The following is a 23,569-nucleotide window of genomic DNA, read 5'->3' on the forward strand; positions in this document are numbered from 1 at the left end:
TTTTTTTTTTGTAATAACAAATTAAAATTAACCATTTTTTGAACATAATGTACTTGGTTAACTAGTGGATACATTTTCTTTCCGATTGAGTATCTAGTAACTACAGGATGTTCCCCAAAAAACTATACCCTAATGTCCATTGGATAAATATACAATTCAAACTTATTTGCTGTAGCAAAAAGTTTATATATCTACAGATAAAAAAAAATGTAAATCTTTTATACATTAAAATATTCTTCTGTTACACTCATTAAGTTGTCTATAACTTTAGGTATGAGAAATTTACATTAAGGGGCTCGCTTAATGACAACTTAATGATAAATTGGGGAAACGAAGTTGCTATTTTTTAACATAAATCTTGTAATTTTATATCTCGTAATTGCATTGCTTGCTTTTATTGTTGTAAATAAGAATCGATTGTTATTCAACTTCGATATACGATAAAATTTGGTTTTGGATATAAAATCTATTTAAAATACAAAGCGCACAGTTTAGAAATTGAAATAACTACTGTATGCAAGTTTTTGTCTTAGGATAGTTTTAGGGATGTACTTTTTTGGCGTATTCATATAGTCTATGATTAGCGATTTGGTGCTGTTATCTACAGAATTGTTTAAAAGCCGCCGAATTTTTTTTTAAGTACAAAAATAAAGCCATAGAAATTTTTATTTAGTTGCCAATACTTACAAGAAAGTTAGATAGAAATATTATTAATAAAATATTACTCGCTCCACTTTTTTTAATAGTATAGAGTCGTTTTGACGTAATTAACTTTTACGATAACATTTTGGGCAGATGTTTTTTTCATATTTTACAAAGCTGTCAAATCTGGTTTTTACTACAATATTAAGTAATATAATTATGTGATTATATATTGAATTATATTTCTTATGCGAATAAGGTTGTTTTGCCTGATATACTAATATGTTCCTAGCTTTAATTTACTATATTGCCAATTTATATTTGAAAAAAAAAAACACCTCTAAGTCCGTATACAGGTCAGTTAGAAAAAATATGTTTTTTGAAAATCCTATATCATTAATATTCATTTATTTTATAATTCGCTACTTATATCAGTAAATTAAAATTATTTGATAATAATTGTTTAGCAATATATATCGAAGTTAAAAAAATAAAAGAAAACATGTAATTCTATAACAAAATTAGTTTAATATATATTAACTATGCTAATGTAATTTGTTAGTTTTTCTACTGTTCTTAAAAAATAAAGTATATCACGTCGTCATTACATAATTATAAAAAGATTATAAAATTATGCCGTACAATGAAATATATAACGAATTTGTGAAATAAAATACGTTAAAAATTCCTAGGTTTTAAGTTCAATCAAATCTTATTTCGTTAAGTTATAAATAATGTAAGTGAAATTTGATCCACGTAGCTGCCATGCAAGTTATTTTTTTTTACATTGCCATCGTAATTTCACTTTTTAGTTTTTTTTATATTTTCTTATTTAGGAAACTATTTTACCTGTGTACTTGTGCATTACGAAATAATTAAAATACTTCGTATCGTTAAAATAATGATAATTTTATTGCTAAAGCACAAATGTTTGTTAATAGGTTTAACGTGACGATTAATTCTGTAAAAATAGCACAAATGTGCGTGCTAAATGAATTTAATAAATTGGCATGATCTACGTATTTGTTTCAATTATGAAACCCATTTTGCAAACGACATGACCCGTATATTAAACTTGACTGAACCCTATGATACTTCGGAGAAAGCCAACCGAATCACCTCGCTCCCTCACTGTAGCCATTTAAGCTGTATATTCGCGAAAAAAAACATTCACACAAAATATAACTCGTATGGATTTCTATCTCCTGTAACAATGAAATATTGTTTCGCTTATGAGACGACAATGCGGACAGATGTCCGTTGACTACAGCAGCAGCGGCACAAGCCTACTGTAATGATACTGAAACAACAAGATAATTTCATCTGAATAAGGTATATTGCCAAAGCAGCGTATCTCGGGACCCCGACTGACCGCCGACCTAGATACCGCTGGCGAGACGCTGTAGAGCTAGACCTGCTGGAGCTACAAGCGATGGACTGGCAGGAGAAGGCACAGGACAGACGACTCTGGCGATCTCTTGTGTCGGAGGCCAACACCCACTTTGGGTCGCTGCGCCAGCGGAGTAAGTAAGTAAGGTATATTGGATACACTAGAATTGGTAGATGCAGTAACTTTTTGTTCCTTACAAGAACTTTGCTTAGAACTACGGTTACATTCAAAAGGACCAAAGACAATAAAGCAGAACATTTTGCGAGAAACAATGAATTTTTATAGATTTTTACCTTTTTTCTTCAAATAAAAGAATATCATATCATCACGTAAGTGCATAATGTCTTATGATGCATCTTCTAGTGCCTTTATTATGGAAAAAAAGTGAATTTGACAATGACAGATATGACGTGCCATGTCACTGTCTTAAGCAAAACAAACAGCAGCACTGCAGTCTAAAGTAATTTTAAAAAATTGTTACAAATATTGGCTTTAAAATGGACCCAAAGGATGTATGCGTGGAAATAGAAAATGATGAATTTTACAGCAAGTTTCTTGTGGATTCTGTTAAGCCGATAATCGGGGAAAATATATCTGTCAGCGATCAAGTTAGCAAACTAGCTTTAGGCATCGAAAAACTTACGAAAAGCTTGGAAAAACAAGTACTGGATAAACACAACGATCTCTTGACCCAAGCTAGCCACATTTCAGATTTAGAAGCTATGCTAGAATCTGTTAGAAGTCAAGTACAAAATTTGTTACGAGGTGCCGAAAAACTAAAAGATCGTGTTCATGGGCCTTACGCCGCGCTTGAAAAGCAAACAATGATGCTGGAGAGAGTGCAAATTGTGTGTAACTTGCTTCGCCATGCATCAAAAATATTAATATTATGGAATAAATTGTCTTCTGTTAAAGATAACCCACCTAAAGAGGCTATTATATTGTTTGAGTTAAATGAGTTGATTAGTGACTACAATTTTGAAGGTATCACTTTGTTAGATGAAGTATTAAAACAAGTTGATCATAGGAAGAGAGATTTACTAAACAATGCTACAGAATTACTGCAATCAAGCTTGTTAAGTGGAGACAAAGCAAAACTCCTTCAATGTTTCAAGGTGTTCCACAATCTGCAGTGTACCGAGGAACAGATAAAAAAAACTGTTGATAGTATGCTCAGTGACTTGAAAAAGGAGATCAGTACAGCTCTTAATGTACAAATGGTTTCTATTGAAGTAAAAAAGTCAAGTTCTGGGCGTATAGCCCCCGGCAAAGCCAATATAATGAATGCACATGACTTCAAAATAAAACTATGGGATAACATAGATAAACAGTTTCAAATTGCCATTTACAATAGCTGCACCAAAGTCATAATGCTACAGAATGTTGTGAATGAGCTTCATGCAATCGGAAACTTCCGGAACATATTGAAAAACTTCTGGAAAGAACTGTCTACAATATTCAGCACCGAGCTGGAGAAAAGCCCATCTAATGTCAACCAATCTGTGGAAATTGACTTTCCTAAACTCTTAAAGTGTTTCAATGATTTAATTGTTCGCCTAAAATGCAAAGACTTAGAAATGAATCGTGCTAGCCTAAGCAGGTGGGAGAATGCTTTCCTATCCAAATCATTAGGCAAATTACTAGATCCAGCAAGAACTATGTGGCATTTAAACCAAGTACCCACCATGGACCAGATTGACAATGCTATAAGGGTTATAGCGGAGGCTCTGAGTGTATCACTAGGTGACAAACAGCTGAGTATCAGCTTAGCTACTAGTGTCGCTAAGAGCATCAAGCAGATGAACATGGAAGCTGAGCAGAGAATGTCTATGGATAGTGATGTTGCACAGATTATAGAACCACCGACAAGCTCACAGCAGAAGAATGCAGATCTCTGCAACTCCTTGTATTACTTCTCTTCACAAATTAAACGAGTCCTTGTTAACATGAACTCCATGCTTCCACAGGAGAGTATACAAATAGTCCAAAATAGTCTTAAAGATATATCGAGCAGCCCAATACTTCAGTTATTTGCTGAATCTATTAAAAACTCGCTATTTATAATATTAATGACTATGCATGATGAGCCAGATTTAACTAGAGCTGATGATCCAAATAAAAAATCGTTATCCTGTTCACCATACATGAAGGAACTACAGCAATTTGTGTCTCGATGTAGAGACATCTATCTGTCAATGTTTCAAGAGAAGTCAGCTCTTAATGAATGCTGTATCAACATATCGAAGGCATGCGTTGAACGATTCATACAACATGTTTGTAATACGAGACCGTTGACGAAATTCGGTCGAGTAAAACTACAAATTGACTGCAAACAATTAGAGACTGCACTGTCTCCGTTAGTGAATGATATAACAGAGCTGGGTGATCATTATAGACAACTGAAAGCGTTGCAATTTCTTTTAGAGAAGTCACCCCAAGAGATCGCTAAAAGTCAGTGCGAAGGTGCTTTATTACCTTATTCTATTGTAATGATGTTTCTATTTTCTTTTGCGGGACCACAACTGCTTGCTCCACATACTTGTGCGGGTTGGAACATTCAGAAGTTAATGCAGTGGCTCGACTCTCATAGGAATGAAAGGGACAGGCTGGAATTTGTGGCCGGTGCACTGCAGAGATACCAGAACCATGTCAGACAAAATCAAATAGCAACATATGATGAAGTATACCCAGTGCTGTTACAACTTTTAGAAGATGGTAGGAATAATTTCAAAGTGTAAGAATAAAATTAATTTAATTTATATTTGTATATAACATATATTAAATTTATTATAATTTGTTAATATTATTATGTTATACTAGATGTTGCCCCCGACTGTCCGCGCGGAATAAATAACCTAATAAGTAGCCTATGTGTTCTTTCAGACTATATTCTACATCTGTGTAAAATTTCATCAAGATCCATTGAGCTTTTCCGGAGATATCTTCAAACAAATATCCATCCATCTAAACTTTCGCATTTATAATATTAGTAAGATACTTTGCAACTTACCTAAATAAAGTCTTTTTAACAAGTAAATTCATTGTAGAAAGAAAATTAGGTCTTTTTTTAGTCACTAAAATTAGAAAAAAATATATTGGAACAAAAAACAGCAAAAAATTTAATATTATTTAATTAAAATAAAATTATGCATCAAACATAACAATTCTGTTAAAAAGAACATTACTCTTCATTACTTCTTACACCATAAATAATGTTCTTATCATGTTGTGACTCTTGTTGCAATTCCTAAACAAATAAAACACATTTATTAAAGGTTGAAAAATTGTTTTGGAAATAAACAAATACTTAACTTATATAGGAACGGCTAAAACACTCACTTATAAATATCCGGTGTCGGCACCGACTAGTGAGCGATGGGACGCGTCCGCGAAATAATACCCACTCACCCTGATGAAGGGTCCATGATGGGCTCGAAACTAGTCAGTGCCGACACCGGATATATACGTGAATGTTTTAACCGTTCCTATTTAAGTTAATTATAATGTCTCACGAAAGTTTGAATAAACTACTTGTAAAAATATTTAAAAAAAAAAAGTGTATATCTAATACTTCGAAGAATATATCTCTTTTACAATTTATGTAAAAATTCTGTCATCACCCGTTTCACTCAATCTTATAAATAACTTCGCAATCATTACTTTTATTTCAAACTATGCTGTCTTTTATTACCTTTGTTAAAAACTTTTCTATATTGGTAAAAATCAAAGACTTTTACGACGAAATTTTATTTGACTAACCATTGGTTTTTGAGAATAAAATCTCTATATAACATATCCCTGTCATTATCTTTGACAAAACAGAAATGATATTTTTTTAATGGGGATTTTGGTTTCAAAAACTTACTATAAGGTAATGTGATGTTGTTTTATAAATTAAATCTACTTGTCGTTTAAAGGTAAAGGTATTAAAAATAAATAACTACTTTGTTATATAACTATATTAAATCTTAACAACCAATACATACAATCTACATATTTATATAATTTCAAATATTATCTCTCAAAAAATTTATTATCAAAAAAATAGTCTGTTTTAAAAAAAGCCATTTGTGACTGCAATAAAAAAAACAATATTGAAAGATAATATTTGATATAAAATTTACACTAAAATTTATACCAAAACCAACAAAAGACATCAATTAAATTCAACCAACAATATGTTACAATATTCACAAATAAACCTGGACATAAACTTTACATCTATACATACATACATACATAGTCTCTAATCTAAACATTCCGTGAAAATGCATCTTTACTATACAATAAACCATTTTTAACCACATTTCAATTTATAAACCTGCCAATTAAAATTTTAACTAAAGTCTTTTTAACCAACTCTATAACTTGTTCCGATCCAATACCAAAATGGCGGCCATATTTAACTTTAACAAAAAAAATTTATAAGACTATTGTAAAATAAATATTACAGAAGATATTTATTAAATAAGAAAATGTTCAACCATAAAATACTTTGTTTTTTAATTTTGGATCGGTACAATGTATAAAACCGGTTTCTACTGCACTACAAACCGGTTACAACCGGTTTTAACCAATAACAACCAGTCTAGACCTGTTCGAATGCGATGTTGTAGACGTCCTCGTATTGAGATACGAAATGTACTTCTATATTGTCTCTGATAAATGAAGGCAAGTCGTCAAAGTCCCGGCGATTCTCTTCCGGTAAAATAACACAAGTAACTCCAACACGCTTCGCCTGTAATTTAATCATTTTTAAATTATTATAAAATAGTATTTTACAGTAAGACTTTTATTTATGAACTAGCTGTCGCCGTCGACTCCGTCTGTACGCAGTTAAAAAAAACTTAATAGGGATATGAAAAATAGATGTCCAAATCTCAGACCTACTGAATATGCTCACAAAATTTCATGAGAATCGGTCAAGCCGTTTCGGAGTAGTACGGGAACGAACATTGTGACACGAGAATTTTATATATTAGATAGCGATATCCCGAGACTTTGTTCGTGTGTTATTAAAAAAATCTAATAATAAATCGGTCCATTAGTTTCGCAGTAAAATCTTATATAAAATAAAATAAAATTCTCGTGTCACGGGGTTCGAACTTCATTTCATAACCCCCCCCCCCCCCCATTTAGTTTTTTTTTAACTGCGCGCGGACGGAGTCGAGGGCGACAGCTAGTAACCTATAAGTTCTGGTTCAATCGAATTCAGTACGATTATGTAATTTCTGATAAGATTGCGAACTGTTTTTCATTTAACCTCTAAACAACCTTGAAGTTTGACCTCTAAAAGTCCTTTAAATGACCTTGAAAGTTGTCACAACTTGTTAAATGGTAGTTTTCAACTGACCGCAATGATCTTCTCCTTGATGCCGCCTACAGGTAGGATGCGGCCGGTGAGTGATATCTCTCCAGTCATGGCGAGCTGTGGGCGCGCAGGCCGGCCCAGTGCCAGAGACAATAGAGCTGTTGTTATAGTACAGCCTGCTGAAGGACCGTCTTTAGGCGTCGCGCCTTCCGGCACGTGCAAGTGTAGGTGACTGTACAAACATATTTGTCATGTACAAAAAAAAACTTGAGAGGTGTGTTGGGACACCCGGATGGAACGAAGTTCCTTTCGATTAATAAGTGAAGGAACCAATGTTTATTCTATGAATAAAAAACTTAAGTCTTCACAAGAAGTACATTTTATTTCTATGAATTTTCGTTATATATTGTCACGTCGTTGCCATGGTGATATAGCAAAAAGTGTCGTGACAACTTTTCGTAAGAATTTTTTCCGTCTAGCCCCCTTTCACAACGCGCGATAAGGAACTTCGTTCCAAAAAATACAGTAAAATATAATAATTCTTTTTGAAGTCGGCTAAAAATAAAAACTTTCTTAAAACCTTCGTACATAAGGTTACGTAAACGAAACTAATGTACTCTTATGTCGCGTGTAAGTCACTCTCCATACACAAAATGTTGAATCATCGACGCAAATTGCTCCGCCATCTTGAAAATTGCAACCTCTTTCTTAAGATAATCTTGCGTTGCTTGGTTTTAGCGATGACAGACAGAAAAGTCGGCGACATAACGGATACATTGCAAGTATTAGCGACTAAAATCGCTTTGTTTCGTATATTTCCGTTACCTTGTGTACGAATAATTTTAAAGTTGGTCCTTCGAGTTCATTGTAAATGTTACCTGGTGTTGAGGAAGTTGTTGTCAGGGTGTCTCTGTGCGAGGAAGTTGCGTGCGACAGTGAGCGCGATGCGGGCAGACTCCTTCATCACGTCACCGAGGTGGCCCGTCAGCTCCAACGAGCCCAATGGCTTCTCCTCCTGATGTGTGCTGCGGAGTGCCGTCTCTATGTACAAAGTGCTGCCACCTGCTCGACAAATACACATATTTTATCAAAGAACAATGGCAGCCGCCTATACATCAAAATAGTTGAGGCTAAATGATAGCGTCGAAGCATGAAAAATATCTTAAAATGACAAGAATTAGTTGCGGAGCAAATATCTGAAAGAATTTCGGCCCGAGGAAGCCGCAAAAAATAGATATTGATTTTAATTTTTCGTTTAGTTTAGTGCGGTTTTAGCGTTTAGTGCGGTTTGCAGTCATTTAAAAATGCCTGAAGACCAAAGAACTATCTTTTTTCACTAAGTATTCACCTACTATAAATAATAAGTATCTATTTGAAAGTAAGTATTGGAATATCATACGTAATAATAATTTCTAATTCGTACACTTTGCTAAATATAATTCCGAAAATACGGCATTCTTTAAATGGTGGGAACACTTTGATGGGTGATAATCCGATTAGTCAATATACATTCTTTAAATTATCATAATGTTTCTGTGGCTTCAACAAAATAGAATTATTTACGTAAATTGTTAAAAAAATATGTAAATTAATTGTATCTATATGATATTTCTAGACGCTAATTCTTTTTTCAACTATTTTTCTGCCATTGCTCTTTACATCTGATAGTCATCTGTGAAAGGAGAGATACTGACCCATGGCTGTCCAGGCGAGTCCCATGATGACACCGGGCGGTGTGAGGTCATACATGCGGTCATGTTTGAAGGTAGGTTTGCCAACCAGCGCCGGTAGCGCCGCCTCGTCCACCACCACGTGTTCCACCTCGCCCTGCACCAGCTTGTACGCCACCTTGCGGCAGATCTGACAAACATACATCATACTCGTGATGACCTGCAGATCAGTGAACCGACTCGCAGCTCAATTTGTATTTACATAGATTTGTAATTTGAGCTGTGAACTGCGAGTCACCAAGTAGTTTATGCTTTGTAGACCGAGCTGCAGCTCAACGGCTCAAGTTGATGTGAATCAGTTCAGAACTGATTTACACGCGTTCTTTATAAAAGGAAAGATTTGTTTGTATTGAATATGCTGTGAAACTACTGAACCGATTTGAAAAATTGTATCACCGTTTGATAGCTACACTATTCTGGGGTGATATAGACTACATTTATTACTAGATTTTTTTAACTCAGCACGAACAAAGTCGCTGGCAACTGCTAGTCTTCAATAAAATATCTATATTTATATGGCGCTTAAGATTTCGTAACCAACTTGACAAATTGTGATGAAAATTAGGATGTTTTAAGGACATCTAAGAAAGTTTTTACCCAAAAAAAATCTAAAACCTAATATTGTCTGTGTGTCTAAACTTCTAGAAACATAATTTATCATTCCTTTTCTGTTTTAAAAAAAGATAACAGTTATTGTGCAAATGTTTCGGCAATGAAAACAGATACCTTCTCAATATGCTTCTGCAGATTCCTGACGCCACTCTCCCGGCAGTAGGACTTGATGAGGAGAGCGAGAGCCTCCGGCTGCAGGTCCAGCTGCTGCTCGCTGAGGCCGCAGTTCTTGCGCGCCGTCGGCACCAAGTACTGCTGCGCTATCGCCATCTTCTCTTCCGCTACGTAACCTACACAATGTGACCAGTTTTATTAAAATAACTGAGGAATACCAAAGAGCTGGAATAACTTAGTTAGTTACTGACCACGCTGATTAGAATTTATATCATCATCAGCTCACTACACGTCCACTGAGGAGCTCAGAGCCTACCCTAAATTAGAGGTGACTAGGACATAGTCAACCATAGCCCAGTGCGAGTTGACTTCACATATATCTTTGAATTTCTTCTCAGATATGTGCAAGTTGCATCACAATGTCGGATAATTGTACATATGTAAATCAAGAATTGAAAAACATTGGTATATGGCGGGATTCGAACCTAAGACCTGCAGATTGCAAGTCAAGTGCTTAACCCTTGAGCCACCGACACACTTAAAAATACGAAGGTAAAAAAAAAATAATCGTGAAGATTTGTTTTTTTAATTAAGGCCCAGATTTGGCGGAGGCCATTACTCTCATTCACTGAAAAAAAAAACAATCAAACACAATACTTTAATTTACTTTGCACATTAACTGACCGGACATGTCGATGAGCTCCATGCGGTCTCTGAGAGGCTCCGGTATGTGCTCGACAACATTGGCGGTGCAGATGAAGAGCACACGCGAGAGGTCCACCGGCACGTCCAGGTAGTGGTCCAGGAAGTTGGCGTTCTGCTCCGGGTCCAGCAGCTCCAGCAGCGCAGACGAGGGGTCGCCGTGTACACCTCTATGTCATCCATCATATTGTAAACCACAATATAAAGCTTATTCTAATACACATAATTCAGGAGCAACTAAAAACTCTACCCTTGGGGTCGTCAATAAATCATGTGATGTTTTTAGCAACTTTTTTTACCTCCCCAAACCCCAACTGATATTTAGTGAGATCTTAGACTATCCCTTCCTCACTATATCTAAAATCACGTGTATTTTAAGTAAATACAAAGTAATATATCATTATATTACATCATCAATCAGAAAATAAATACTAGTGACATTTTAGTCCTCACCACTCGTTATATTTAGTGATTTTTTCAGAACCCTTCCACTACTTTCGAACCTAACGTGATTAATGGACGATCCCTTATTAGTTTTACATTCTTTAAAATCTTTTTTTTACAACAAAAAACAGTGACAATCGAGTAAAATACAACCTGAAAAAGACTTCCATCGTACCATCAAAAACACCGCTGAAAAAAAGACGAAAGTTCATGGTTGCCACTTACTTGCCAATCTTGTCGACCTCATCGATGAGTACCAGAGGGTTCTCAGTGCCGGTCTTTTTAAGGCACTGCACCAGCTTGCCCGGCATCGCGCCCACGTAGGTGCGCCGGTGACCCTTGATCTCGGCCACATCCGTCATACCTCCTACAGAGAACCTGAAGTACTGACGGTTTAACGCACGAGCGATCGATCGAGCTGAAACAAACACTTCTTTATAACGCAGGAATATAGCAATCACAGCATATATTTTTTTACTTAATACTTTCGACATACTTTAGGCTTTATGTTTTCACGTCATTGAAGTTAAGGGGTAAGCAAATTAAAAAAAAATGCAAGCCAATCGCAGCAAAGACGGATGGTTGCCATAGTAATAGTATTTCTCAGCAAATAGCGAAGACCGTTGTTACTTGAGCAATAGAATTTTGACATTTGTAGTTGAAAGTTTTACGCAATGTAAACAATTTGTTTTTTCTGTATAACAAAAATTAATGTCATTTCATGAGGATAATACAGAACGGGAACAGATATCATAAAAAAGTGTATAATTTTTTTTTTCATGTAAATGTAATTTTTATATATATTTCAATACACGGCTAATATAAAATACGACTTAAATATTTGGTAAAAAAATCATATTGGGAAAATTATTTCGAAAATAACCAAATATTTCTAGACGTTGGTGTTTCACTAACCTTGGAAAGAACGCCATTTTTGGTGGATTTTTTAACTGACTTGCAAACGGAGGAAGTTCTCAATTCGTCTGTACGTCTTTTAATAAATCGAAAGAGATAACAACTGTTACAATTAAAGCGTTCATGCTTGTCAGAAAAACACTGATTACGCACAATATTTTACATTACATCATTAGCAAACCACGATGACTATAAAATTTATCGAGGACTAGCTGTCGTCCGCGATTCCGTCCGCGCAGAATTAAAAAAAAAAATAGTAACCTATGTATCCTTTCGAGATTCATGCAGGCGTTCTGGAGATACATTCTAACAAATACCCATCCATACATCCAAACATTCGCAATTAAAATATCTTGGTGGCTTGGAACATGGCACGAGTTGAGATGGGGAACACAGATTTAAGTGTAGCGAGGAGTAAAGGGTTGCGGAGAGGGGACACAGCACAGCTAACCTTGAGCCGCCAAGATATTTGAATGGACGTATATCAGAATTGAACTTTGACCATCTTAAACATCTATCTTATTATCTATATATATAAAAGAAAGTCGTGTTAGTTACACCATTTATAACTCAAGAACGGCTGAATCGATTTGACTGAAAATTGGTGGGCAGGTAGCTTAGAACCAGGAAACGGACATAGGATAATTTTTACCCCGTTTTCTATTTTTTTTTATTCCGCGCGGACGGAGTCGCGGGTAAAAGCTAGTGCTGTATAAAAATGAAAAAGATAACAATATATTTTTGCTACTAAATTTTCCTAATCCATTTGCTTGACAACGTCGATGAAACATCCCGTATATTTTTAAAACGTATTTACAAATTTACAAACAATAAACAAATTTTATATACATATATAAATACATTTAGATAATACATCGATAATAATTATTAGAAATGACTTTATAAAATAGCAACTTTATGCATTAAATTGATTGTCATGCTCGTAGCAAAAATTAGTCAACACTTCAACGTCAAAATGCCTCAGCATTATTTGCTTAATACATGCTATTATCACTAATTTAAACAATAACAATGAATAAAATAAAATAATGCTTACTGATAACAAAAATCGAAAATAAATTATAATTATAACACTTACATGAAAATATTAAATGGGAGAATTTAATTATTAAAATTTAATGTCTAAAAATTAAAATGCTATGGAAGAACGGGACATCCTGATACAAGTATGTACTTACTTAAAAGGATGCCTCAATCCAAAATATGTGTATGATAACTGTGTTTTGAAAAAAAAAAAAAACAAACGACTATTTTTTAACAGCGAACGATCCGAATTTAATCACTAATAACTGACAAGGTTAGGTGGTTTGGTCAAAGGAAAGGTCAAAGGAGTATAATAAAGGAAATTTATGGCGCGAAATTGAGTTATGGCGTTGTCTAGATCGAGTACTATACAATCTTGCATGTATGTAGGTGTATAAATATAAAAAAAGAAGGGAGAGAGATGTGTGGGAACCACGCCAAATGGAAATCTGTAATCTCTGCTTACTCTATTGGGGTACGGGCGTGAGTTATGTTCTTATTCCAAACAATCTGGCACCGGCAAATTGTGTACATAGACAATTTGTAATTTTCTCGAAAAGTCACGGCAAAGTTCACGTCACGCGCGGAATAAGTTTTTTTTGGAACGAAGTTCCTTATCGCGCGTTGTGAAAGGGGAAAAGTTACGAAAAGTTGTCACGACACTTTTTGCTATAGTAAGTATGTTAACGACGAATGAGCGCTACTTCACCATGGCAACGACGTGACAATATGTAACGAAAATTCATAGAAATAAAATGTACTTCTTGTGAAGACTTAAGTTTTTTATACATAGAATAAACATTGGGTCCTTCACTAATTAATTGAAAGGAACTTCGTTCCATCCGGGTGTCCCAACACACCTCTCAAGTTTTTTTTATTCCGCCTGGACGCATTCCCGGGCGGCAGCTAGTTCATGCATAAATTTTTCTAAAAATGTTTTGCATTGTACACAGTGCCCGCCATTACGAGATTCTTTAACAGCTGCACAGAAAATGAGGGTCAATGAAGCCTTTAGTGTCTGTTTCTACTGCCGGTGTATTTCTGTTTTGTCAAAGAGAATGTAAGGGAACAATAATAACTTGTTACAAATGTCACAGCAGTGGAATTCTGGTATAGTGTGTATGAATTCGTTCGATATGTAACTAGGCGAATCTATAAGCTTAACCGATGATATGTTTACTCCACGATACTCCAAATTATTTAACCTGTTCATTTTTTTTATATATATATATATATATATATAGTAGCTATTAAATTGTTTAAACTTTCGTGAGACATCATAATTAATTAATTAAGAAACGGCTTAACTCACGTTTGATCGTCCGGTGACTATTAGTATATATTAGTATATACTAGCTTTTACCCGCGACTCCGTTCGCGCGGAATAAAAAAAATGCACACAAGATAAAAAAGTTCCTATGTCCGTCTCCTAGTTCTAAGCTACCTCCCCATCAATTTTCAGCTAAATCAGTTCGAACGATCTTGAGTTATAAATAGTGTAACTAACACGACTTTCTTTTATATATATAAGAGAGATATATATATATATAAATATTTTTATGAAACAAAATACATACAAGCTTATATGTCTATACCCCGCGCGTATCCAGAAACATACAAGTAAACTAGGAAACTTTAGTACTATGTTCTTAGGACGACAGAAATTATTTATATCCTAAGGAATTAAAAAAAAATACATCAGATTTAATGAAGTTTTAAGGTTCATAAACTAAATGCAAAAAGGCTAATCACGCATGTACTCGATTTCAGCACCGCATAGTTTCAAATCCATCGGGGACCCTTCTTCATAGTTATTTGGACGAGGATTTTGGCGCTGTCTCGGTTCGTCACTTATTAATTTAGTTTATATTAATCTTACGAAAGCTTTAATATTTTATTTAAACATGACAATTAATATTATTTAAGCTTTGATTGTTCTGCTAGTCTTACTAATATTAAAAATATAAAATAAATGCGAAAGTTTAGATGTATGGATGAATGTTCGAAGGAATCTCCAGAACGACTCAAAGGATATGGATAAAATTTGGCACCGACATAGAAAATAGTCTGAAAAACTGAGTCGCGAGCGACAGCCAGTCATATATATATTTTCCCAACTGACACCAAATTTAAGTTAAACCGTCATTATATCTGCCCATTTATATAGATCCTCCTCATAAGAAACAAATGTTACCTGTTGCAAAACCGACGAAAAGGAAAAAAGAAATGGACACAACCATGATTTCTTGATAGGATTTGTTGCTTGACATAACGTACCATCGTATCCATAATTTAAAGGAATAAATTATAAATTAATTAAATATCAAACACGCCCCTCGGATTAACTCTCTCTGAGGGTGACAGGCTCGACAATTTGGTCAGAATCGAATGTGTAAAAAAAAATTGTTCACTAAATTCAACCAGTAAACCGAACAACAAATGAAACAAAATTTGCTAATGTAGCGATTCTCTGATTAACGTTGAAGCGGTCGAGATAACTACCGTCCTATAAATACGCGCGTCTGCAAGACGTTGGCATTCAGTAGTCGCATCCAATCTCAACAACACGGTCGACAATCATGATGCTCACACTGGTGTCAATAGCAGCTTTAATCGCCGCATTGTACTACTACTTCACCAGGACGTTTGATTACTGGAAGAAAAGAAACGTCGTCGGACCTAAACCTCTACCATTCTTCGGAAACCTCAAGGATTCCTTCCTACGAAAAACACCATTGATAGTCCTATATAAAAAAATCTACGATGCCTATCCTCAAGAAAAAGTGGTCGGAATCTACAGAATGACAACACCGACTATACTGCTGCGAGATTTGGACATCATTAAGCACATTCTAATTAAAGACTTCGATCAATTCATCGACAGAGGAGTGGAATTCAGCGACAAGGGTTTGGGATCTAACTTGTTCCATGCCGACGGCGACAGGTGGCGTATTCTGAGAGGGCGTTTCACTCCGGTGTTCACGTCAGGGAAGCTCAAGAGCATGTTTTACTTGATAACGGAGCGAGCGAACAAATTCATCCGGTACACAGACGAGATTACACAGCAGCAACCGGAGCAGTCTCTGCATCACCTCTTTCAGAAGTACACAATGTCGGTGATCGGCGCCTGCGTCTTCGGGGTGGAACTGGACGACAAAATGAGGAAAACTTTGGACAAAGTTGACAAAATGATGTTTTCTGCAAACTACAGCACCGAATTGGATATGATGTTTCCTGGTATACTGAAGAAGTTTAACGGCTCCATCATGCCCGGATACGTGAGTACGTTCTTCGAGAAACTCGTCGAACTAGTGATAAAGCAGAGAGGTGGAAAACCCTCGAATAGAAAAGATTTTATGGATCTCATACTAGAATTGAGACAGCAGAAAACGATCGAAGGTAGGAAAAGATTCGATAATGAAAAACAAACATCACTTGAACTGACAGACAGTATAATTGCTGCTCAGGCGTTCGCTTTCTACGGGGCAGGGTACGAGTCGAGCGCATCCACGATGGCATTCATGTTGTACGAGATAGCAAAGAACCCTGATGTACAGGACAAGGTCATCAAAGAGATCGATGAAGTCCTCGAGCGAAACAACGGTGAGGTGACCTTCGAGTGCTTAAGCGAGTTGAAGTATTTGCAGCAGGTATTCGATGAGACGTTAAGGTTGTATCCTTTGGCGGACCTCATCCAACGTGTCACTCGCTCGGAGTACAAAGTGCCGGGCACCGACATCACGCTGGAGAAAGGCTGTCCGGTGATCATGAGCGGGTGGGGCATACATAAAGACCCACAGTACTTCCCCGATCCGGAGAGATTCGACCCGGACCGTTTCAGTCCGGAAAATGTGAAGAACTTACACCCCTGCGCTTATTTACCGTTCGGAGCCGGACCTAGGAACTGCATAGGTATGTATATTTCTACTTATCTTACTTAAAGTAAACATTTAAGTAAATGTGAAGTTACTATAATACTGTTAAAATTTAAAAAAAAATCATTTATAGAGCATATTGTAACAGTTGTTTAATTTTGCAGGTATGCGCTTCGCTAAAATACAATCACAAGTTGGCATCGCAACATTCTTGTCCAAGTTCCGCGTTGAACCTTCGAAGAAGACGGCTACGAAATTCACATACGATCCGATGCGTGTATTCCTTCTGCCCGAAGAAGGTATCTTTGTGAATATTGTGCCACGATAACCAACAAAAACGATTTGAAATTGACCACTTTATATTTGACATGGTTTTTTTAGTTTAAAAAATTTGTTTTCTAATCCTATAATATTCATTTTCATGCATTATCTTCATAATTATATTTGGTAATAAATTGGGTGTGGTTTGAAAATATATTTTTTTTCTTTACATGATACCTTGTTTAAGCCCCGCCCCTACGATATGTGCTAAAAATATCTCTCGCTGTATCCTGCGCCTGCGCAACACGTTCTGATACGTGATTGGTCAAAACACTATAATTCGTTCGACTCACAAAAGTCGAATAAACGTTGAAAAACACACATTGAAAAAAAAAACGTGGAATCTCACCTAAAATATAACATACTAGCTTTTACCCGCGACTCCGTCCGCGAGGAATAAAAGAAATGCACACAAGATAAAAAAGTTCCTATGTCCGTCTCCTAGTTCTAAGCTACCTCCCCATCAATTTTCAGCTAAATCAGTTCGACCGATCTTGAGTTATAAATAGTGTAACTAACACGACTTTCTTTTATATATAGATAGATTAAGTAACCTGTTCGAAATAAGACCTTTTTGCCATGTACGATCATTTTACTAATATTATAAACTAGCTTTTACCCGCGACTCTGTCCGCGCGGATTAAAAAATAGAAAATGGGGTAAAAATTATCCTATGTCCGTTTCCTGGTTCTAAGCTACCTGCCCACCAATTTTCAGTCAAATCTATTCAGCCGTTCTTGAGTTATAAATAGTGTAACTAACACAACTTTCTTTTATATATATAGTTGTAAAAGTTTTGATGGATGGATATTAAGCAAGTAACTTTAAAATAGAGTTACATTTTAATCTGGAATAACACATTGGGTACAAAGTTTTTTAGGAAGTCGCAAGCACTAGCTAGATCTTAACAACATACCTATACTAGTTTTTCCAACACCGGGAGGTCCATGGAAGCATAATATCTTGCCCTGAGTGGTCCCTTTCAATTGAGAGACAGCTATGAACTCTAAGATTCTCTTCTTGATATCCTCCATGCCGTAGTGATCCTCGTCCAGGATGACCTGAGCGTCCGCCAGTTTGAGATTCTCCTCTGACGTCACACCCCAAGGTAGTGACGTCAGCCAGTCGAGGTAGCAACGTGTTACGCTGGAATAAAAGAAGGTTACAAAGAGTTCTAGAAAAATATTCATAATTAATGAAATTATTTACATATTTTCATTAATAATTCAATAAAATTTTGTTCACTCGTCATTGTCAATTCGTCGACTTCCCGCGCAATTCTCTCTTTTCTCTTCTTTATTTTATCCATAACTAAAAAGGCAAAGGTTCTCAGTGGCCAGTATGCCACCTCTTTGACAGAATGTTTAATCTATGTCCACCAAAGAGTAATTAAGAACTTAACAATGGCAGACATAAACACATTAGAAAAAAAAAGTTTTTTATGCTTTCCATGAAGATTTTTTTTAACATTAATTGATATTTGATTAGATTTTAAGTGATTTCTTAATTTAATAACAAAACACACAAACATTTCAACATTATATATTTGTGACTGAAAAAAAAAAAAAACTAATTCAACATAAGTCATAATACTAGAATTGTAAGGAATATTACTTGAACTCAGAACTGTGACTCTCGAGGAAGTTAAGCTTGTTAAGTTCTTCATCAATAACAGTCTGTACAGCAGCCGGCACTGTCTTGTCAGCCAGACGTTCCCGGAACTTGTCACCTATCGCATCCTTGTCATCTTTCTCAAGACCTAATTCCTTCTTTATCACCTGTTAACACAATACTTTGTCAAATATAACTAACCTACATTTAATAGGTTCTTTGTTAAAAGTATAAACAAAGCAGAGATCTGTATTTGAGACAAATAAATTGATGGACCACAAATTTTAGTTTTCTTTCCCTTCCCACTCTTTTCTTATTAGATTTGACTGAAGAAGGGAAAATATCCACTTGTGCGTCCCCTTCTCCGTTGATAAAAAGTAGGCAACGCATTGTATTTACGGATATCTATGGGCAATTGTCGCCTCGCTATTTCGGCAACTTAAGATGGCCGTTTCCTCGTTTGCCACCTTGTGTAAATATTTAGTATTTTATCAAAAACATAGTTTTTTTTTTGGAATCTGTAAAATGTAAAAATGTTGTCTATTTATTAAAAATAACTTTTTTTAATTTGAGAAATCAAACATGTGAGGCTCAGAACATCGCACGAGTCACAGGAAGTGGTTCAGGTGTATTCCTTGGAGATCCCCCTCCGGACACTAAAAAAAGGGGGTAGTGGGGTAGGACCTGTTAATACCTAATTAACTTGCCTTAAGCTGCTCGTGCAGGATGTATTTCCTGTGCTGCTGTTTCACCTTCTCTTCTACTTCTTTGCCGATCTTCTGCTGTAACTTTGACAGCTCGTATTCCTTCTTTAGGAGTGACAGGGACATCATCAGTCGTTTGGGAATCTGTAATAAATGTTTAATATCCTAATTATGAATAAAATATAATTAAAACATAGTAAAAATATACCAAAAATTACAAAATCACTTATAAATTTGTATGTAGTTTTCGCAATGTAGAAAGTGACTTAAGTCTATATTCAAAAAATCAATAACAAATACGGCCCTGTATTATTAAAAACATTGTTTTTGCGTAAAAGTTTCGGCACTGGAAACCGTCATTTAAACACTTACATCAGTCTCGTCCAGCACGGCTTGCAGCTCAGCAGGCTCGGCCCCAGTCAGCGCTGCGCCCAGGTCGCTCAGGTACACTGGGTTATCGACCACACGCTGACCTTGCGCCAACATGTGGTGCAGCGACTCCCTTTGTAATAACAAAAAATAGGTATATTAACGGTGGGTTTCTGAGACCTGAATCTCCATTTAAAACATATTGTTATCTCTGTTTTGTCAAAGATAATGACAGGGATGTTTTATATAGAGGTTAATAATTTCCAGTATACTAAATTGCTATTAAACACACGATTTGTGACTTAAAACACCAAGACTGGCCGTATCTGAAGGGTACGGTAGTCCTCCGCCAAGTTGAGCGAAACAAAAAAAAGCAACACTGCCTTACAATCCTTTTCTCGAAGCAGTTCGACCCCCTAAATGACACTCAGGAAGAATATGAGTCGAATGACACCTCATTCAAAATAAGTTACATACAATATACATACATACGCGCGAAAAAATTACCCTCCGAGTCTGTCGAGTAAAATAAAACTACACAAAATATTACGAGTTAATAATATTTCAAAGACTTACCGATATAATGGATTTAAATTGATAATATCTCGTATAGTCTTGATAACTTCTTGCGTCAAAGCTTTCACTTCTTCATTCTGCTGGAACTTTTCGTGGACCACATTTTCCACCTTCACCATCAGAACTTGATCGGTGATCGGTTTCTTCTTCTCCACTTTCTCCTCCCCTTCCACGTCGTTACTCTTCCGTCTATTATTCCGGTGCTTCCTCCGCCTGCGTTCAGCATCTGTCTCTTCGCGGGTAACATTAATTTCCGCATCAAATATAGGAAACTTGAGCTTCATTTCTGAAATGATAATTATCATTTCAGAAGCGAAGCCTACAACACGTAATCTACTTTAGGTTTCGACTTGTAAAGAAACATATTGCCATTCTTTTCATTGTCATTGAAAAAAATAGAGACAACAGTATGTTTCAATGCGAGTGTGAACTTAATAATAAAACACGTAGGAAGAACCCGCTTAATACGGTTACGTAAAATACGATTTCTCGCATACGCTATTTTAAGTCCCTACAACATGAGACATGTTTTCATACAATTCTTAAAGCTAATACGCCATCTCGCGCTACACTATTACCTCCGCACCGAGCGCTCGAAGTTCGACCTCAAGCACCCCGCCGTCCCGCAAGCCCGCGCCATCTCTCCTAACCAGTCGAATTTCGACATTTTGTTGTATTGTGTCGCGCGCTCTGATTATTTTGTATTTTGCATAATTTGTTTGTAACAAAATGACTACGATTAAGCGAATGGCACTATAGCTTCAAGAAAAAATTAAGATATTGTAAGATTATGATGAAAAATCAAAAACTCAAACTCATGTAGCCGCTGAGCTTCGAATACAAAATCCGCACCCAATGCAGATAAAAACTTACATTTAAAAGCTTGGGAAGAGTTGATGTTTATGGACTTCATTTGTTACAGAATTTAAAAAAAGATATGAGCAGATCCAACCATAAACAACGACGGTTATACATTCCAGTTGCGGTTGCGGCTAGCAGGGTAGCGGGTATACACCGCATACTACCCGTACAGTGCGTACATAGCCTAAGACGCTATGTAACTTTGAATCAAAGCGAAAACGCACTACAAAACTTAAATTACGTGTCAAAATCTTTCTGTCCAACCTTAATATGTGATTACTTTAAATAACGTAATTATAATTAAACTATGTATTAACTATGTATTTATTATACAACACATATGTACAAAAGTAGAACATAATTGTATATACTCGTACATATAAATAGTATTTTTGTAAATAGTAATTTGTTAGGTCCCTGTGAAATCGTCTTAAAGTGGTTTTACTTTACTATGGGAAAAGATAACCTATTTTTGATTACAGAAGTTGGTAACATACTTTAAAAATCGCCAAACTAATTACTCTAAAATGCAATAAACAACTTGGATTCTTATAATGTAAAGGAAAGTCTAACAATGTCTATACATTACTGTAAAATAAATATAATGGAATCCATATAAACTCACCAGCAGGTCCCGTCTCTATTTCTTCTTCAATAAATTGTCCCGTAATCCGTATCCTCCTGTGAGCCATCACAACTAATCTCAACTTATAATCCATGTCTTGCATTTCGTGTATCTGTGCAAACACTCCCACTTGATGGACATCATCAAGATTCGACACAACATCTGATTTCTCATCCTCCTTCTTTCTTAGAAATATACCAACGTATGGTTGATTGAGTTTTACCTTGCGTCTAATCAAATCAATTAGTGCAGGGTTCGATATCTGAAAGGTATTAAGGTATGTTACCGCTGATCTCTATAGAAAGGTTGTTGCTTTGAAATGACAGCTTATGCTAAGTTCTAACTTAAAAGAGTTAGTGGAACTTATTATCGGATAATTCCATCTCTATTATTAGTTTGAATTTCCAATACATCTACCACCGTTACTGTCAGCATCAAATAGTCGAAGAATCAAAAAGAGATAAAATGTCAAAGCTTAAAGCATATCCATTAGAATGTAGAGCAGTGAGGATTCCAGTATAATTTGTGAAATGGTGCAAATGCAAAATCCACATTAACAAAACAATTAGAAAAATAACTAGTAGTAACAACAAAATGGCTCAAACTGTGATAGAAATAAATATGTGACAAGTACATTAATTAGCAGACATATTTTTTTAACTTTTAAGAAAAACAATGTAGTCAGAATTAAAAACAATGTTTTTTTTTACAGACATGACTGTATTAGCAATTCTAATGATAAAAAAGTTACATAGATTAATATTTACATACTCTATAAACATACCTAATAAACAGGTTGATTTACATTAAAAAAAAACAACAAAAAAAGTTAATGTTTCTTTTTTTTTCACTTTGCTATATAGTTCTGAAGGACAAATAGAACAATTTGGTTTTAAATTCATGACTACATTTATGCATAAAGCAAATCCACGGCCCTTTAATTTCATCACTTAACAAGTATTTTGTTTCAAACAAGCCCCGAAGACAACAGTAATAATTGACTAACCTCAATAAGTTTAATAAATCTGGGAAATACTGGATTTCTGTTTATAGCGATAACCGGTACTTGTGGCCAAACTTCGGGAACAGCAACCGTTGCCGGCAACTGACTTGAAAACAATGGCGTCTCATCTTTAATAGCAGGATCCTCTTCAGGAGGATCATTCTTATTTTCAGTGGAATAAAACCTTTTACCATAAACCTGTCGTTGTGATAACTGGAAACTAGCACTAGAACCACTAATTCGACTGTCGAAGCTTAAACCACTGTAACTTTGAGATATTGGCAACTTAGAATTAAATGATGCAACTCTAGATAAGTTACGAACAATTCGAGTTGTACTAGACTTAAGTTTTGGATTTAAGAAAACACCGTTCCGTATTAGTAAGTTTGCAGGATGCATATTTAAATCAGACCTATGCACAATCTCATAAAACTATTCGGCTAAAAATATAAGCACAGGTTATGTTTCCAGATCCTTCAAACAGAACCGATTAAAAATTTTGACATTTGCAGAATCGTTCTTAAACAAAATGGCAGGTTTTTTAGACTTTGATATTTTTCTCCAACACAATTGTAAAATATTTTGAAGATAATAAAAGAAACTTTAACCAGTAATTAACATCTATGGTATCACGATGACATGAAATAACAAAAGGAGTCCTTCAAAGGATTTTTCATGATTTGCAGTTGAGTTACACTGAATCTTCCAAAACGTGTCAAC

General features: G+C 35.5%; 3 protein-coding genes across 3 annotated transcripts; 2 read left to right on the forward strand and 1 right to left on the reverse strand.

Moving 5' to 3' along the window:
• The first annotated feature begins 2,450 nt into the window (after window positions 1-2,450).
• On the forward strand, window positions 2,451-4,770 carry LOC106714668 (conserved oligomeric Golgi complex subunit 5). The gene has a single exon (XM_014507768.2). It carries the CDS (start codon window positions 2,530-2,532, stop codon window positions 4,768-4,770), a length of 2,241 nt encoding a protein of 746 aa, XP_014363254.2. The 5' UTR covers window positions 2,451-2,529.
• Window positions 4,771-6,514: 1,744 nt separating this feature from the next.
• Window positions 6,515-23,324, reverse strand: LOC106707341 (lon protease homolog, mitochondrial). The gene is made up of 14 exons (XM_045682739.1): window positions 22,853-23,324; window positions 21,847-22,108; window positions 20,361-20,646; window positions 19,788-19,917; window positions 19,419-19,559; window positions 18,715-18,878; window positions 18,017-18,246; window positions 11,171-11,363; window positions 10,484-10,671; window positions 9,800-9,975; window positions 9,038-9,203; window positions 8,222-8,405; window positions 7,386-7,575; window positions 6,515-6,770 (listed from the first exon to the last, which is right to left on the reverse strand). The coding sequence occupies exons 1-14, from the start codon at window positions 23,246-23,248 to the stop codon at window positions 6,621-6,623; spliced, it is 2,856 nt and encodes a 951-aa protein (XP_045538695.1). The 5' UTR covers window positions 23,249-23,324; the 3' UTR covers window positions 6,515-6,620.
• Window positions 15,458-17,126, forward strand: LOC106714688 (cytochrome P450 6B1). The gene is made up of 2 exons (XM_014507790.2): window positions 15,458-16,816; window positions 16,944-17,126. Exons 1-2 carry the CDS (start codon window positions 15,484-15,486, stop codon window positions 17,105-17,107), a joined length of 1,497 nt encoding a protein of 498 aa, XP_014363276.2. The 5' UTR covers window positions 15,458-15,483; the 3' UTR covers window positions 17,108-17,126.
• Window positions 23,325-23,569: the final 245 nt, after the last annotated feature.

This window comes from Papilio machaon, chromosome 20 (genome assembly GCF_912999745.1).
Source record: "Papilio machaon chromosome 20, ilPapMach1.1, whole genome shotgun sequence".
Classification (NCBI taxonomy): Eukaryota; Metazoa; Arthropoda; class Insecta; order Lepidoptera; family Papilionidae; genus Papilio; species Papilio machaon.

Excerpts from the sequence above, each read along its gene's own strand:
- LOC106714668 (XM_014507768.2), top strand. The coding sequence starts at position 2,530 with ATGGACCCAAAGGATGTATGCGTGGAAATAGAAAATGATGAATTTTAC.
- LOC106707341 (XM_045682739.1), bottom strand. The coding sequence starts at position 23,248 with ATGCATCCTGCAAACTTACTAATACGGAACGGTGTTTTCTTAAATCCA. Across the intron at positions 22,109-22,852 it reads GATTTATTAAACTTATTGAG|ATATCGAACCCTGCACTAAT; the intron begins GTTAGTCAATTA and ends AATACCTTTCAG. Across the intron at positions 7,576-8,221 it reads AACAACTTCCTCAACACCAG|TCACCTACACTTGCACGTGC; the intron begins GTAACATTTACA and ends ATGTTTGTACAG.
- LOC106714688 (XM_014507790.2), top strand. The coding sequence starts at position 15,484 with ATGATGCTCACACTGGTGTCAATAGCAGCTTTAATCGCCGCATTGTAC. Across the intron at positions 16,817-16,943 it reads CGGACCTAGGAACTGCATAG|GTATGCGCTTCGCTAAAATA; the intron begins GTATGTATATTT and ends TTAATTTTGCAG.